This window comes from Anabrus simplex, chromosome 6 (assembly GCF_040414725.1).
Source record: "Anabrus simplex isolate iqAnaSimp1 chromosome 6, ASM4041472v1, whole genome shotgun sequence".
NCBI lineage: Eukaryota > Metazoa > Arthropoda > Insecta > Orthoptera > Tettigoniidae > Anabrus > Anabrus simplex.
In genome coordinates this window covers 122,874,423-122,889,779 of record NC_090270.1, presented here as the reverse complement: position 1 = coordinate 122,889,779, position 15,357 = coordinate 122,874,423, and the positions used below count along the sequence as shown (strand labels likewise).

General features: G+C 38.9%; 1 protein-coding gene across 7 annotated transcripts in view; it reads left to right on the top strand.

The window, feature by feature from the left end:
- The window catches only part of LOC136875536 (uncharacterized), an 80,454-nt gene that overhangs the window by 13,551 nt on the left and 51,546 nt on the right, over window positions 1–15,357 (top strand). For 4 of the 7 annotated variants that reach the window (XR_010860463.2, XR_010860464.2, XM_067149083.2 and 1 more), the window contains one exon: window positions 2,980–3,073. Coding sequence is in view for 4 of the 7 variants with exons in the window: in XM_067149083.2 (XP_067005184.2) it covers window positions 2,980–3,073 (94 nt within the window). In the remaining 3 variants the exon portion in view is untranslated. Of the gene's footprint in view, window positions 1–2,979; window positions 3,074–14,593; window positions 14,696–15,357 lie in introns of all 7 variants that reach the window. The other 3 variants (XR_010860465.2, XM_068228335.1, XM_068228334.1) reach the window with 1 other exon arrangement.

Here is a 15,357-nt window from a genome sequence, read left to right as displayed (position 1 = left end):
GCATGATAATGATATAGTACTTTAAATATGTGGTATAATGTGAGGCATTGTACAGTGATCATCATAGGTAGAGAAAAATATAGCGGATAGCCAATTATTTAAAAAGATCTATGAAGGAAACAATTAGATTTTGAGAACCATCCGTTCTATTCTATCTTGAATTCCAGTTTTTTCATCCTCTGAGAACACTGCCTTTAAGTTCTCTTAATACATTTCCTGAATTACAGCATAAAATCTAAATGTTTAATTGCTCTTATCTCAAAAAACAATCATTCTAAGAGATCTTAGTACTGAGCTAGGGCAGCAGTGTATGGGAGAAAAGTATGGCACTCCAAATAACTACTTTGATCTTTATCAGTCAAAGAAGAGATGAAACTATAGACTGGGAAGTGCTCTGAAGGCGAGAGAATCTATAATAAAGGTGGTACATCAGGAAGAGTTAAATGATTGAAGGTAAAGAGCAAAGGGATGGTCAAGATGAAACTATCTGACGTGGGCTTGGAATGAAACTGGTTTGTAATCTCCAGATTTACAGGGCATGCACTTGTATATCTCTTAAATTCTATAGCAATTGAGGGTTCACAAAGCGTTATTGTTAGATAAGACTTTTGATCATAACAGAAAAACTTCAGTGTCGCAGTGAAATAAAAACACGAATAGCAAAGCAAGCCTTCAGAGATAAGCAGTCCCTTCTATGCCAGAAAACAATTTCCCTCATCTTATGTAAAAGAATAATGAAATCTTATATTTGCTCTGTTGCACTGTATTGTGCTGCGACCTGGACATTTACCAAGAGTGATATTAAGAAATGTAGTGTTGGCATCGGCTGCAATGGATAAGTTGGGTGGAGAAGAAGACCAACACTCAAGTATTGAACATTATCCAAGAAAAAAGACAGCTGTTGAGTCAGATTAGGAAGAGACAACTTTCTTGGATGGGACATAGAAATGTATTGATGGAAAGTTTGGAAGGTAAAATATCAGGAAAACGCCCTCGTGGGAGACCAAGAAAGACATTCATGGTGACATTTCTTGTGAACTCAGGATGCAGGAGCTATACAGGTGGAAAATGCACTGCACAGGATTGACCCAGTTGAAGAAGACTTGTTGCAGGGGCAAACCAGTCGTTAGACTGAATTACTTTTGATGACTTAAATAGTGAATGGCTCATCAAAAGATACATTTTCGAAACAGGTGTAATGGGGTAGAGAGCAGTTGTTGTGCTGTTTACATATTCTTCTATGTTGATCATCCATGGGGTCAGTGGGTCCTATATAGAAAAGCACAAAGCATTTCTTATAATTTTCACTATAACAGAACTCTGTATCTCATGGCACCGTTGCCTGTCATATTCCTGAAAATTAAACCTTACCCAGATCAGTGGAAGGCTCTACTCACGAGAGTCAGTCAACAAAACAGACTAAGTCATGAAAGAGAACCAGCAAGTTATAATTCAAGTCATATATAGAAAAATAGAACATATATTTGAATAAGCCAACAACAGGTAGAGGTAGAGAAAAATATAGCAGATAGCAGCAAATTATTTTAAAAGATCTATGAAGGAAACACTTAGATTTTGAGAACCATCCATTCTTTTCTATCTTTAATTCCAGTTTTTTCATCCTCTGAGAACACTGCCTTTAAGTTCTCTTAATACATTTCCTGAATTACAGCATAAAATTGAAATGTTTAAATGCTCTTATCTCAAAAAACAAGGAAACAAGATAGTCTGATGTAAATTTCCCATAGAAACTATATCGATCAATCAAACACTACTGATCTGCATTTAGGGCAATCACCCAGGTGGCAGATTCCCTATCTGTTGTTTTCCTAGCCTTTTCTTAAATGATTGCAAAGAAATTGAAAATTTTTTGAACATCTCCCTTGGTAAGTTATTCCAGTCCCTAACTCCCCTTCCTATAAATGAATATTTGCGCCAACTTGTCCTCTTGAATTCCAACTTCATATTATGATCTTTCCTACTTTTAAAGACACCACTCAAACTTATGTGTTTACTGATGTCATTCCACGCCGTTTCTCCACTGACATCTCGGAACATACCACTTAATACCAGTATACCAGGTTCCCTATGGGAATCATCATATCACATACCACTTAGTCGAGCAGCTCGTCTCCTTTCTCCCAAGTCTTCCCAGCCCAAACTTTGCAACATTTTTTTAATGCTACTCTTTTGTCGGAAATCACCCAGAACAAATCAAGCTGCTTTTCTTTGGATTTTTCCAGTTCTTGAATCAAGTAATCCTGGTGAGGGTCCTATACACTGGAACCATACTCTAGTTGGGGTCTTGACCTTTTTTTATTTATTTATTTATTTATTTATTTATTTATTTATTTATTTACTTATTTTTTTATATTTTTTTTTACATTTTTCCCGCCACATTGAGATTCTTGCTTGTTGTGGTGTTCCTTTAAGAGCTTCAGTGGTTGTCAAGAAGCTCTTTCTTGATTTCAACCTAGGATGTGCTGGTTGACAGGCATACAAAGGATGGGCTTCCATAGTCATAGCCTTCCTTTTCTCATGCCTAGTAGCAGTCTCATGTCGGATTTCAGGTGGTGCTATACCAGCGAGACTTATATGACCTCTCCTTTACATCCTTACTACAATCCCTAAATACCCTCATAATCATGTGCAGAGAACTGTACCCTTTATTTACAATCATATTTATGTGATCGTATTACCCCAATGAAGATCTTTCCTTATATTAAGACCTAGGTACTTGCAGTGATCCCCAAAGGGAACTTTCATGCCATCAACGCAGTAATTAAAACTGAGAGGACTTTTCCCATTTGTGAAACAACCTGACTTTTAACCCTGTTTATCATCATACCATTGCCTACTGTCCTTCTCACAACATTATCGAGGTCATTTTGCAGTTGTATCTGTGAAACTAAACTACAAATTTAGAAATGAATAGTCCTGATAGGTCTACCTACATTGTGTTCTGAATTTTCCTTTCAGGTCAGTACTTCTGGTTGGCAGCTGTGTGAACCTCAGCATAGCGTCATACCTAAGAAGATAACACTGTTAGAAGAAATGGACTTCAGCAATAATGGTGAGAATCTGCGTTTTGATATACTGATGTAGGCTTTTATGGCCATTGAATTAATGTCTTTAGCAGGCGTTTGGGTTGTTAGTCAGTCACAAACTTTCAGTGTTTGCTGATGATTCTCCAGAGTTTGGCTGGCTGTACACCAAGCCACTCCCATCTAGACCAGTGCACAGACCATTCCTGTTTAGTGCAGTCAAGCCCATCTGTCAGACTGGACTAAACTAGACTAGACTGGGCTGTCCTGAAGCAGTCATTTCTTTAATAACAATTCACCTGGTAACAAACATCAGTACTTCATATAGGGAAGGGAAAATGATGCAGATAGGTGATTGGGTTGAAGTATGTGGATTTACCCATTGATTACTTAAGGACTAGAGTTCAGTATTTTTGCAGCCTCTATACTGATTTATTGGACAAAAAAAATATGTAAGTTTCTTCTGAATGAACTATGAATCATTCATGAATCCAGTTGAATTGCTTTGATGCACTCCACACTAATTTACGAAGAACAGCTGGAGCAAGAATGGAATTTAGAAAGTACAAGGTACTTTGTTTCGGTGTCCTTGATGGACAAGACTAATACTATTATTACTTGCTCCTTGATATGATTATATAGTTAGTGATAGAATAAATATTACAGTACAAATAAGTTCAGTGCGTGATATGTGTAACGAGTTGAATGGCATCGGATATTAATGCACAGCTGCTATGGAGCCAAGCTCTGCATTCATAATGTGACGGACGGGCGAGGCCAGTAGAAAAATGGCTACCTGTAATACCAAAATTGTTGCTTTTAATGCTGGTTTATGTTCATGCTTCACAAAAATATTTAGATCTAAAAAAAGGAAAAATACTCGTAATAATAGCAGTATAAAAATTAGGCCTGCATGTTTGTTGTTCGAATCACAAACTATTGTCCTTGTTGTCTTCACTGCCTTCATCATTGCTCGAGTCTGGGTCTTCAGTTTCTTTGTGTTCTTTTATAGAGGATCATCAGAGCCATGTGATGCACATGCTATTCCAGTCTTTTTAAGAGAGTTCTCTACAAGAGACACCGTTCCCGTACAGGTCTTAGGCAGTCTTTCACCAGCGCCTCTGTGTGCTCGGTCCTGTGTATGGACGTGAATTTCTTTTGGAAAGTCTCCTTTAGACAGAGATTTTACTTCGAAAATTCACCATGGCAGAAGTTTCCTGCTGTGTTCAGTCACAGCTAGTATAACTGTACCTCATACCTTCTCAGTTCCCGAGGTTTCCACTAAAACAGTTGATGCACCTGCTGTATTTATTGTTATTCTTGTTTAAATTCATATTCTTCTATGAGTCTTATCATGAAGAAGAAATTCTATATCTCTGTAGTCAGCTGGAAGCCATTTATAAGAGAGACTTGTCATCACTCATATGTTTAAAATCTTTTAGATTGTTCTCCATTTAAATTTTTTAACTAGAAAATATTCTGCATTCAGATTACATTGATCAGAGCAATGCGGCTTGTACATTTAAAAAAAAATTTTTTTTTAAGAAAAGCTCTGTAGCCTGATAGAGACAGATGAAGTCAGATGCAATGAAGTTTGAGGGTCTCATGAAAAGCAAAAAATTTTCCTTTATTTGAAACCATTTACATTAACACCATTGATGTAAACTTAATTGTTTTGGTGCATAAATCGTACTGTCCGGCCTTATCTCACCTTAAATTCTAAAATTTGATTCCTAGGTTTTACCCTATCTCACTTGCTTTGAATTGTAGCATTTCATTTGTCACAGCGTGACCACTGCTTCCTGTTTCGACAATCCACTCACTTTTTCTCCAACTTCTTTGTACTTTTCTTTCCATCTTCTACAATATGATTTACAGTCCTTCTTCACTAAATGTAGTAGGTCACTCTGATTAGGCCAATACTGAATCATTTTAGGCAGTACATTGAATTCATGAACTGTTGCTCTTATGCCATTTTTCATTGCAAACTGGACAGCACTCAGTTTATGAGGTGTATCAAATATAAACCGGAATTTATAAAATTAGTGGCTCTCGTAATGAATGGAAATGGGTGAGGCTTTGAGAGGATGTTGATGGGTGTATCCAGAGTAGGGGTCTTGATGTGTCACACACCACAGAGCAACTACTCACTTCAGTATGCCATGAGGAAACAAGAGGTACACACGTCCGTTGCGCAGCGTATCATCATCAAATTTCTGGCGAAAGACGACACCTAAGTTTTGAGGAAGCAACCTTTTCTAAGACCCAGGCGTATGAAGGGCAGAAACAATTTTTGGCAGGACGGGAAAAACTGGAAAATGAGCCCCACCAAAGACAACCGTGGACAGACATCACTGCAGACAACATTCGTGCTGTATGTGACCTTATTGAAGAAGATGGGTGCATAAACATTTCTGAAATTGCTCATAGGAATATGCTTTGGAAGTGTTCAAGCCATCATCAATGATGAACTCAGCCTTCAAAAATTGTCTGACTTCTTCATCTCCTCACCAAGCAATAAAAAGAATTTCGCCACGATGTTTCTCACCAGACATCTGAATCGCTATGAGGAGGAAGGATATGATTTTTTGCATCGTATTGTGACTTCTGATGAAACTTAGGTTTATCAGTACAACCTGGAATCAAAACAATCAAGCATGGAGTGACAGGAACAAGGTGCAGCTGGGCCAAAACACGCCTTTCTGTTGGAAAGGTGCTTGCAACTGTTTCTGGGGCTGTGTGAGCATTTTGCTGTTTGATTTTCAGCACGAATGAAGGACAGTGAATGCATCCTATTACCGTCGTCTTTTGGTTGAGACAAAAGTTGCACATCACAACAAACGTCGCCAGCAACCGATCCGAGATGTGATTCTTCTGCACACTTCTATTGTAATGTGGGAAAAACTGGAGGAAATGCGTTGGACAGCTCTGGAACATCCTTCTTACAGTCCAGATTTGTCACCTTTTGACTGCCATTTATTTGGACCCAGTGTTCTTCCTGGAAATTTTCATCAGCCGGGTAGCAGAAATGAATAGCCGGGTGGGGAATACTACGTAAAAATGAATACGATAAAACTTTATTACCGCCAGGACGTTAACAATATCAGACAAGTAAACATTAACTGCAGATTTGAACTATTTTAGTGTTATCACGAACAAGACATAACAGAACATTTTGAACTTCTAGTGTTCTACTGTTCTTTCATAAACATGGAACACTGCCGCTTACCACTCGGTTGCTGTGGAGTGCCACACGGGTTTGCGACGTAATGTGAAATTGAGTGCTCGCATGTGATTCTATGCTAATCCAGATACCCCTCGTGCATACTACGTGATAGTCAAACTAAACGTTTAAACTCTGACGTAATTGATGCAATTATGCTGACAATAATTAATATTTATCATTTAAATGAACAGTTTTATAATATATGTATTTTAATTTGGAACACCCAATGACTCAAAATGATATCTATTAACATTATGTAACTAACACATATATAGGTTATGTTACACGGGCGGTTTGTAAAAACGGCAGGGTGGTGCGCCCATTAAAGGCCCTAGGGAGAACATTGGGACCACTGAATAGAACTGGGAGAAAAGAGATTTCATAATGATGCAGCGTTAGAGGAGTACGTGCACAACTGGCTGCATACACGTTCTTCTTGTTTTTTTTGAGGACTGCATAAAAAAATTGACATTTTGATGGCAAAAATGTGTCAAATTTGGGAGACTATGTAGAAAAATGAGGTGCTTATTTTGTATTTGTTTGTGGATTCAATAAAATTATAAACGAAATTCTGGTTTATATTTGATTTACCTACGTAAAAGAGGCTGCAAAACTCACTCTGATATTATCAGTACACGTCTTCTAACTTTTCACAGTGCGCATCTAAGATAAATACTTGATGCAAGAAGAAAGGTACACTACTGGTCAAGCGCCAAACAAGTGAGATAGGGGGATGTGAAGCTTGCCTGGAGCCTTGGCCACATTGCATTGAACTAGAGCCATGCTGGAGCCAGGAAGGGATGGGTTTTATTATTGTAGCCACACTGTGTGCTTTTAGACTGAATATCACAGAAGCAGGAGATAGGCAGCGTTGCTGGATATAGCTCAATGGTACTGTAGTGAGGAATTTTGTATTTTGTCTCTCAAAATTTAAGGGGGTTACTAAAGGTATTGGGATCCTGTAATGAAGTGGCATTCAGGTCTCTAGTATCCCCTGAGACAGCAGCAATTTGACGTTCGACAGTGGACAAAACTGAAATTAATAAAGTATCCTGTAGCACCAATTGATCCAGCCATCACCATACAGCATTTCTGGTTTAGATTGAACATAAGCAAACACTGGAGGAATATGAATTGCACTCATGACCTCATTAGTTGTGGCAGGACTGTTGAGTTGCCTTATTCTGTCTTTCCTGGTATTTGGATTATAGATATTCCAGGCTGTCATAAATCCAAATTCATTCAGGTGGCATGGGTCCACAGCAACAATATACGTTTTCAACATTGTTGAAGAAAAATGCTATATTTTAGATATGATAAAAAGCTTTTGGGCTTTTGCCATGTTAAGAAAACAAGGTGAAATTCTTTACATTTCGCAGAAAACTTCAGAAGAAAATCTCGAATGTTAACGAGGAAGACATCTCCAATAATGGTTTGAATTTAAGAATGCTTTACTGTTGGTCTATAGTAGATGTTGTGTGTGTCCTCCGCGCCTACAAGCTCCGCAACCCGCCGCATCACCAATGTTTCCCGAGCCTACGAGATGACTGCACTGCACCTGGCATGCTCGTCTGTGACGTCAGCCAGCGCTATATAAGGAGCGACGTTCCTCGCCTTACCGAGGACTACCCCAGTGTCCAACGGCCAGCCCACACTGCAAGTCAAACACGGAGGCATTCCTCTTAAAAATGTGTCTTGAACAGGTGGACAGATTGCTGGTTGTGAGGTCTCACCTCCGGACATTGCCTCATCTTCCCTGATTCCCGTAGCCACGTCGAGCCTCGAGTCAAGCATTCTGCTACACTCTCCAGTCCTCACCAGTGCTCCGACGACTATCTTAGCATTCTGCGAATTAAGATATTGATGCAAGTTCCTTGCAAGTCTAAGTCCAATACTAGCATTATACTAACGCGACTCTCTCTACAAGTTACACTTGTTATCCCACAACAGATAGTTTTCGACTATCCAAAGACATTTCCCAGTGGAATAGACTATCTCCTCAAGATAGGTTTGAATGTGTATATAGGACTCTCTCTTTGTAAATATATATTTGTGCCACAGACTTTCAGTCTATCATTTAATAACAGCATTAACTGCGTGCAATCAATCAAGCTTCAAGACATGTTTCATTATATTTCTTGTAAATACTGTATAAAACTATTGAAGCAATAAACTTTATGTTGTGTTACTGTATACCAAGTTCCTTGTATACAACAGTAGAGGTGCTCATGCTGGGCATTTTTCATCCTGCGGGTGCCCAGCACTGTAAGCGGGTGGGCAGGCGATGAGCATATGCTATTCAGCCACAGTGACGTGGTTTCGTCAGAAGCCGTGAAGGTTGGGCGAAGTTCTCCCGGTCACTCTCGAACACTGCTACGACTCGTGAGTTTCAAATGGAGGCAGAAAATAATGAAAGAAAGAGGACAGAAATCCACGTCATTTTCAATTAATGTTGTAAGAAATAAGTTATGTATGATCATTGCAGTTAATGTATTTTGACCAAATACAATAAAGAGTTAGGCCTACAATCTCAAATATTTTTATAATGTACATAATGAATTACAATTTTTACTATTAAATTTTAAGCAGTGCTTTTGAGCATTTCTAATATAATACAGAATTAAGGTGGATAAGCTGTGGCTTGTGGTTGCTTGAGTTTAAATAATCTGATAAAGTCACCAACAATCCAATCATGCTTACCGGGAATAACATCAGTTAGGTTATTTATTTGAAGGTATTTGGTAGGTGCATTTACATTGTTGTACTTAAATCTTGGATAGTAAATATCTATGTCCCCACTCAGTCTATTTAGAAGCTAGCTATTATCATTGGATGCCTCATAAGTTTTCAATACTATTTTCAAATTCATTGAACAGAGAAATTCAAACAACACTACAACATTGTGCAAAATCAAGCAGTAAACTTGTTGAATTATGTAAATATACTACTTGTTGCTGAATTAATAGCAAGAATGTTACTTTCTTAAGAAATGAAAATACTGTCATTCTCATCCAAGGAATTGTAAATTGTAGCTTGTATGCTTAAACCCTGTACCTTTGTAGATTATAGCACTAAAATTATAACGTGTTACTGTTCTTTGAATGTATAAATATAAGGAAATAAAACTGTCTGTTTATATTGAGTGCAGTATAAATCAAATCGGAATATCTTGAAAAGGGTTTTCTTGCAATTATAGTGTTTTTTTCCTTAAATACTGTACCCCATTCAACATTTTGCTGAGTAGTGGACGAGAGCTTCGTAATGACAATCGAACATCACTGTTCCCTTCTTTGCAAAGTGCGTTTGCACTCTCACTTCACTGTGAGGTATGCTTGGTATGTAAGCTGCCCACATTTACGTCACGTCAGCCCAGCCGCACTGGGCTAGCCTCAGCTGGCACCCAGCTGAACACCTCTGGTCTGTAGTAAGTAGTACTCTCATTCGTCACAAGACGGCTCACTGTTAGCACTCCAAGTGAGAGGTGACGAGACCATCTGAGCTCCAATTAAGATGTTTCTTGTTACACTGTATGTGAATTGCAAAGTAACCGCAAGGTCATCAGATGAATCAGAGAAGAATGTGGTAGAAGAAATAAATAGAAATAAAAATAGTAAAATGGAGTGCAACAAAAGACTCACAGGATAGAAGAACCGAACAGAGCTGAAGAATGGAAAGAAAGTGTAGAAAAACAGAGCATAATGAGTGTGAGTTGATCAGAGGGGGGCATAACAGGTGAACGAACACATGTTATGAAAGTATGACACTTAACACATAGCCTGGAATGAATCATCTGCTGATGAAGACATAAGAATTTGGAAAAGACTGAAACAAAATAACAATAATGAAAGGACAAGGAAAAGAACTACCTGCGTAAATCCTTAATGGCTAACAACCACATATTATTTAATTGATAGCCAGTGTCCCTGTTGAAATTGTTAGGACTTTTACGTATTTCCTCATTTTCCCATATAATCCTAAACCTTAGTGTTTAGTGTGGGTAAGAGCTGGAACATCTTGGAACACAACAGTAGGGTATGCTCAGCTATTGCTGACTTATTTGACTGGTTGAGACGGATATTTCGTTGGTGTTCCTTGATATGAGTACCAATGGCCCAACGTGTTTGACTGCAAGTACAGTGAGTGAAGAAATTGAAATAGGGCTGCTGTTTATCACCGCTACTATTGCAAGTTATAAGTCTCATTCCGTATTGACGATTATCACTTTACAATAAAAAGAATTTATAAAATCCTCCTTATCAATACAAATCAAATCATCTGTTAGATGGAACAGAGTCTATACATGTTTCAGCCTATTCTCAAGGCCATCTTCAGTAGCAGAACAATTATTATTATTATTTATTTACATATTTTACGCCCACATTGGAGCACTGAAATCAATACATTTGAGTTAATTTCTTCTTCTTCTTCTCCCAGAACTTTTTCATCCTCTCCGACCTGGAAGCCCTTTGTGTGTCCGATATAGTATATTGTTTCCGTTCAACTGCTTTTAGTTTGAGACTTATGCTTTTGTTCTTCAAAATCCTCTTCTCTTTTCTGTCTTTGATTTGTTGCTGAGTTATACCCAATTCTTCCAAATCGTCCTGAACTTCTTTGAACCAATTATTATTGATTTTATTACATAACACAGAACAAATTACACACTTCTGGCCTACAAGCCTGGAAAACAATGACATGTCTCGTGAAAAGTGTCATGAGAATGCCCTGTTTTTTTGTTTGATGATGGTGAGAATCTGCATGGAGATAGCGATTTGTGTGGGTCGACTTACGATACATGGTATGTACTAAGGAGCCGTTGGGTTTCTTTCTTACTAGAACATCCAAGAAAATGAAGGCATCCATCCGACTCCATCTCCATACTGAATGTAATTGAAGAATGCTGCTAATTTAGGTGATTGAGAAATAGATGAAGTTTCTCAGGACCTTCTGTCCAGACTACAAATATATTGTCAACATACCTCCTATTCTTTTTTAAATTTCTTCCATAACTGAACATTACTCTGTAAAAGAGCCATTACATACTCTTCTCAATATCAATTGATTTTCAGCACAATTTCACTGTTATGCAAGCTTTACTTTGGATCCTGTTAAAGAAAGACATCTAGATATGCCATATGCAACACTTCACTGCAGCTTACACTTATAACCAGTCGCAGTTGTTTGCATATATTCCTAGCAATAGCCTCCTCCTCAAAATACTCCATAATGAAATTAGCCACTGCTGGCAAACGTGGACTTCCCATAGCTACACCCATGCCTATCCCACAAGAAATAGCTGGAGGTCATGCAATGGTGAAATAACTTAGTAATGTCCTCAGGGAACAGATGCTCATTGAGAAAGATGACCGAGTCAATCGGCACTTTCGTGAACAAGGACTTCTCATCGAAACTCACCAGAAGAGCATTGGGTTGAAGGGTTATGATTAAAAACTTATTGACGAAATACAGAGAGTCCCTGATGTATGATTTAGTACATCCTGTATGTGGCTGAAGCAATTTGCTTAGGTATTTAGCCAGAGCGTACGTAGGGGAACCTATCGCACTAACTATTGGTCTGAGGGGATCATCTTCTTTATGGATATTATGGAATTTGGAAAAAACTCAAATGAAATAACAGTAGTGAAAAGACAATGAAGAGAACTACCTACATAAATCATTAATGGTTGGCAACCACATATTATTTAATTTACAGCCATTGTCCCTGTTGAAATTGTTAGGATTTTTACGTATTTCCACAGCTTCCTGTGTAATCGTAGACCTATAGTGTTTAGTTTGGGTAAGAGCTCAGTGTATTCAAGTGTACTGACCGCAATATTATGACAGCTTTCTTTGATGTATTAAACATGATTGACAGAATTTGCAATGCACAATAAGCTATAGAATAATTGTATAGACAGTTTATAGCACCACAGTGACTCCTTGTACAGTAGAGATCAGAAACGGAGTATGAGTTCAGTGTTCCAGGTTGTCTACACCTGCAGCTAGGACATTGCTGTTAGTGCAGGAGCAATCATGGTTACTGCTTGTAAGTTCAACAAGGCGTTAAGGCCATTAGTTCATGCTATATTTGCTTGAGTATGACAAGTTTGATGCAGATGGTACCAGTATTCCTCACCGTTGCTTTACTTGATAGGCATGCCCAGTGTGCAGCAGTGTGACTGTGCTTTCGGTTGTAGCTTCGTTCGGAAGGTCAGTGCATATTGCATTGTCTTTTGCCATGCTTAAAATTTAATAATGGGAGACCATCAGTCAGGATAAAGCCGAAACCTCAATGGTTTGACGAGAAAATTACGTGATAATGTATATTTATGAAATAATCTTGTCATTGCTGGGAGATCTTTAAAAAGATAGGTCCAGCAGCCACAATTATTGCTTTCTGGGAGTCATATGTAGGGCACTTTGAGGTTAAACCTACAGACATATAATGCCTCCTAATTTAAGAAGAACAAATGCTCTCATTCGAGAGTACAAGGAGAATTGCCTGTTTTGGATGATATTCCCACTCTTGAGATAACGAGGCTCAACTCACGTCATCCATCTCTGCATGATGCTCTCACATTAGCTGATAGGAATTTTCACCCTTTAGAAGAATGGAGAAGTCGCTGGAAAGTTGCCACAGACAGTTCCCTACACAACATCTTTTCTGGTGAACATCTTCCCGGTGGCCATCATCTACCGCGTAAGCTTTGGACCACTCTGAATCGGGTGAGAACAAATCATGGATGATGGATGGATGCCCTTTATAAGTGGAAATATATTTCATCACCAGAGTGCGTGCGACTGTGATGCCTCTCAACAGACGATCCCCAATATTGTAAGTGAATGTGTACGATGTTCCTACACAGGTAGCCCGAGTGATTTTTTGGAACCAACAGAGGAAGCCATACAGTGGATCACCCAACTGGACATTCTACTATAACTAAATCTTGCTCCCAAGAAACATGTTTCCTGTCTGTGTATTAGTGTTGGCTACTGAATGCATGATTCGAAGCAGTGTATCGATTCATTCAAGTGTCCGAGTGAATTAATTCACAGGAATGGCAAGCTCACGGCACACGATTCAGCTTACTCCCAGCAGACAGTGCTGAGTGGCGCACTCACTAGATGTTGACGGGGAGCCGAGCTTCCGCTGCAGAGAGACAGTGAATCATGACACATCGAAAGAATCGTGAACGAGCATGGCTCAGTGAGACACAAGATACACACGGCTCCTTATCGGCACACTGGACACTAATACCTAATAATACATATGCTATAATGGAGTCTCGAGCTTAGCTCATTTGAAAATAATACCCACTTGCATTCACTGTCCTTTTGTTACAGGGAGGTTTAAATAATAGATGGATTTATTTGCAGTGTTAAAAAGGTAGTCAAAACATAATTCTGAAGGAGCTAGTAAGTAAGTAGGCTATTAGGTTATAGCCTACTATTTATTAGTTTAATGAATCTTAGTATTATAACTTATTTGACAATTAATTAAACTCGACTCTAGCCTGCCCTATGACTACAAGTCATGCTCATGCCCACTCAAAAGTGCCTGTTTTATATTGGGAAGAGCGGCTCAGTATTCTCTCAGTTCATATGTCACATCGTTGCACAAGACTTCAATCATATGTGGACAGTAAGTGAGCCGACTGACGCAATAACTTAACCAACAGTATGTTGAATCAGAAAACCAGCGGGCTACTGTACATCTCGGGTAGCCTATACAAAATATGACGATTTAAAAAAAAACCTCTGCTGATAGAAAAATACATATTTTCAAAAATGACTGAGGGAGTTGGACGTGCAGTTAGTATCGCGTAGCTATGCGCTTGCATTCGGGGGATGGCGAGTTCGAATCCCACCGTCGGCAGCCGTTAAGATGGTTTTCCGTAGTTCCCCATTTTCACACCAGGAAATGCTGGGACTGTACCTTAATTAAGGCCATGGCTGCTACCTTCCTAATCCTAGACCTTTCCCATCCTGCGTTGCCGGAAACCTTTGATGAATTAGAGTAACTAGCATTTTTTTCTAAGAAAGGAGTTCATAGTATGAAGACCAGATGGTAGCTGCGAGCGCTGAATGCTGTTGCTGCTGTCTTACCAGTACATAATACACAGATGCAGTAGGAGCGGTGACTAATGTGCTGTGAATGGGATCACTGCATCGATTCAGTAACCTGAACGGAATCAAATGAATTGGTTCAGTAAAATGAATCGAATGTCCCATCACTACTGTGTATATTTCTAAATACTGTGTACTTGTATATATGTATCTAACTTGTTACCATACGCCAATAATAATAATAATAATGTATATTCAGTTACAGATGTGGGTCAAATGAGGAAAAAGTGACACGTGGAAAACCTTTGATGCCGTAATCCATGCTTTGGATGGAAAGCTTACACAATTAGTGCATTTTTAGGTAAATTTCTCAACAATCGTAGATCCCATCACATACAACATGCAAAACCTTTTTATGAAAGAGATGGCATTAATTGTATGTGAACATACATAGTGCACTGTAAACACTAGGTCCTGCCAGCAAAGACAGATGGCATTAATTACCTTCCTATATTCATCATCTGAACATTTCTATTTCCAGACCTGAACATTGGGATGAATATCTAATAAGACTCATCAGGAATCAAAGCAAAACATCCCTCAGATTGTATGTATGTTCAGTCCGTCAGCGATACTGCTGGTGGGATCCTCAACAGCTCTGCCATCAGCTGTCATAGATGGCCTAGGCATCACTGAAGAGGCGTACTAGGGAAATGAGGAGTGAGGTAGTGTTCCGTTGCTTTCCTCGCCGAGCCAGAGTTGCTGTTACATATCAGTCTGCCAAGCCCACTGAAATGCATACACCAACCGACCCTATGAGCAACATTTTCATACCATTCATAGCAGGGACTGGCTGCATAAGGATTGGCATTACTAGCATCGCTCATACCTCAGTCGCTTTCATATTGTCAAAGCCAAGGATAAGACAGAGACCGATCTATGAAAGTAACAAAATTGCTCTAGCCTATACCAGAAGACATAGTGTACTGTAAACACTAGGTCCTGCCAGCAAAGACAGATGGC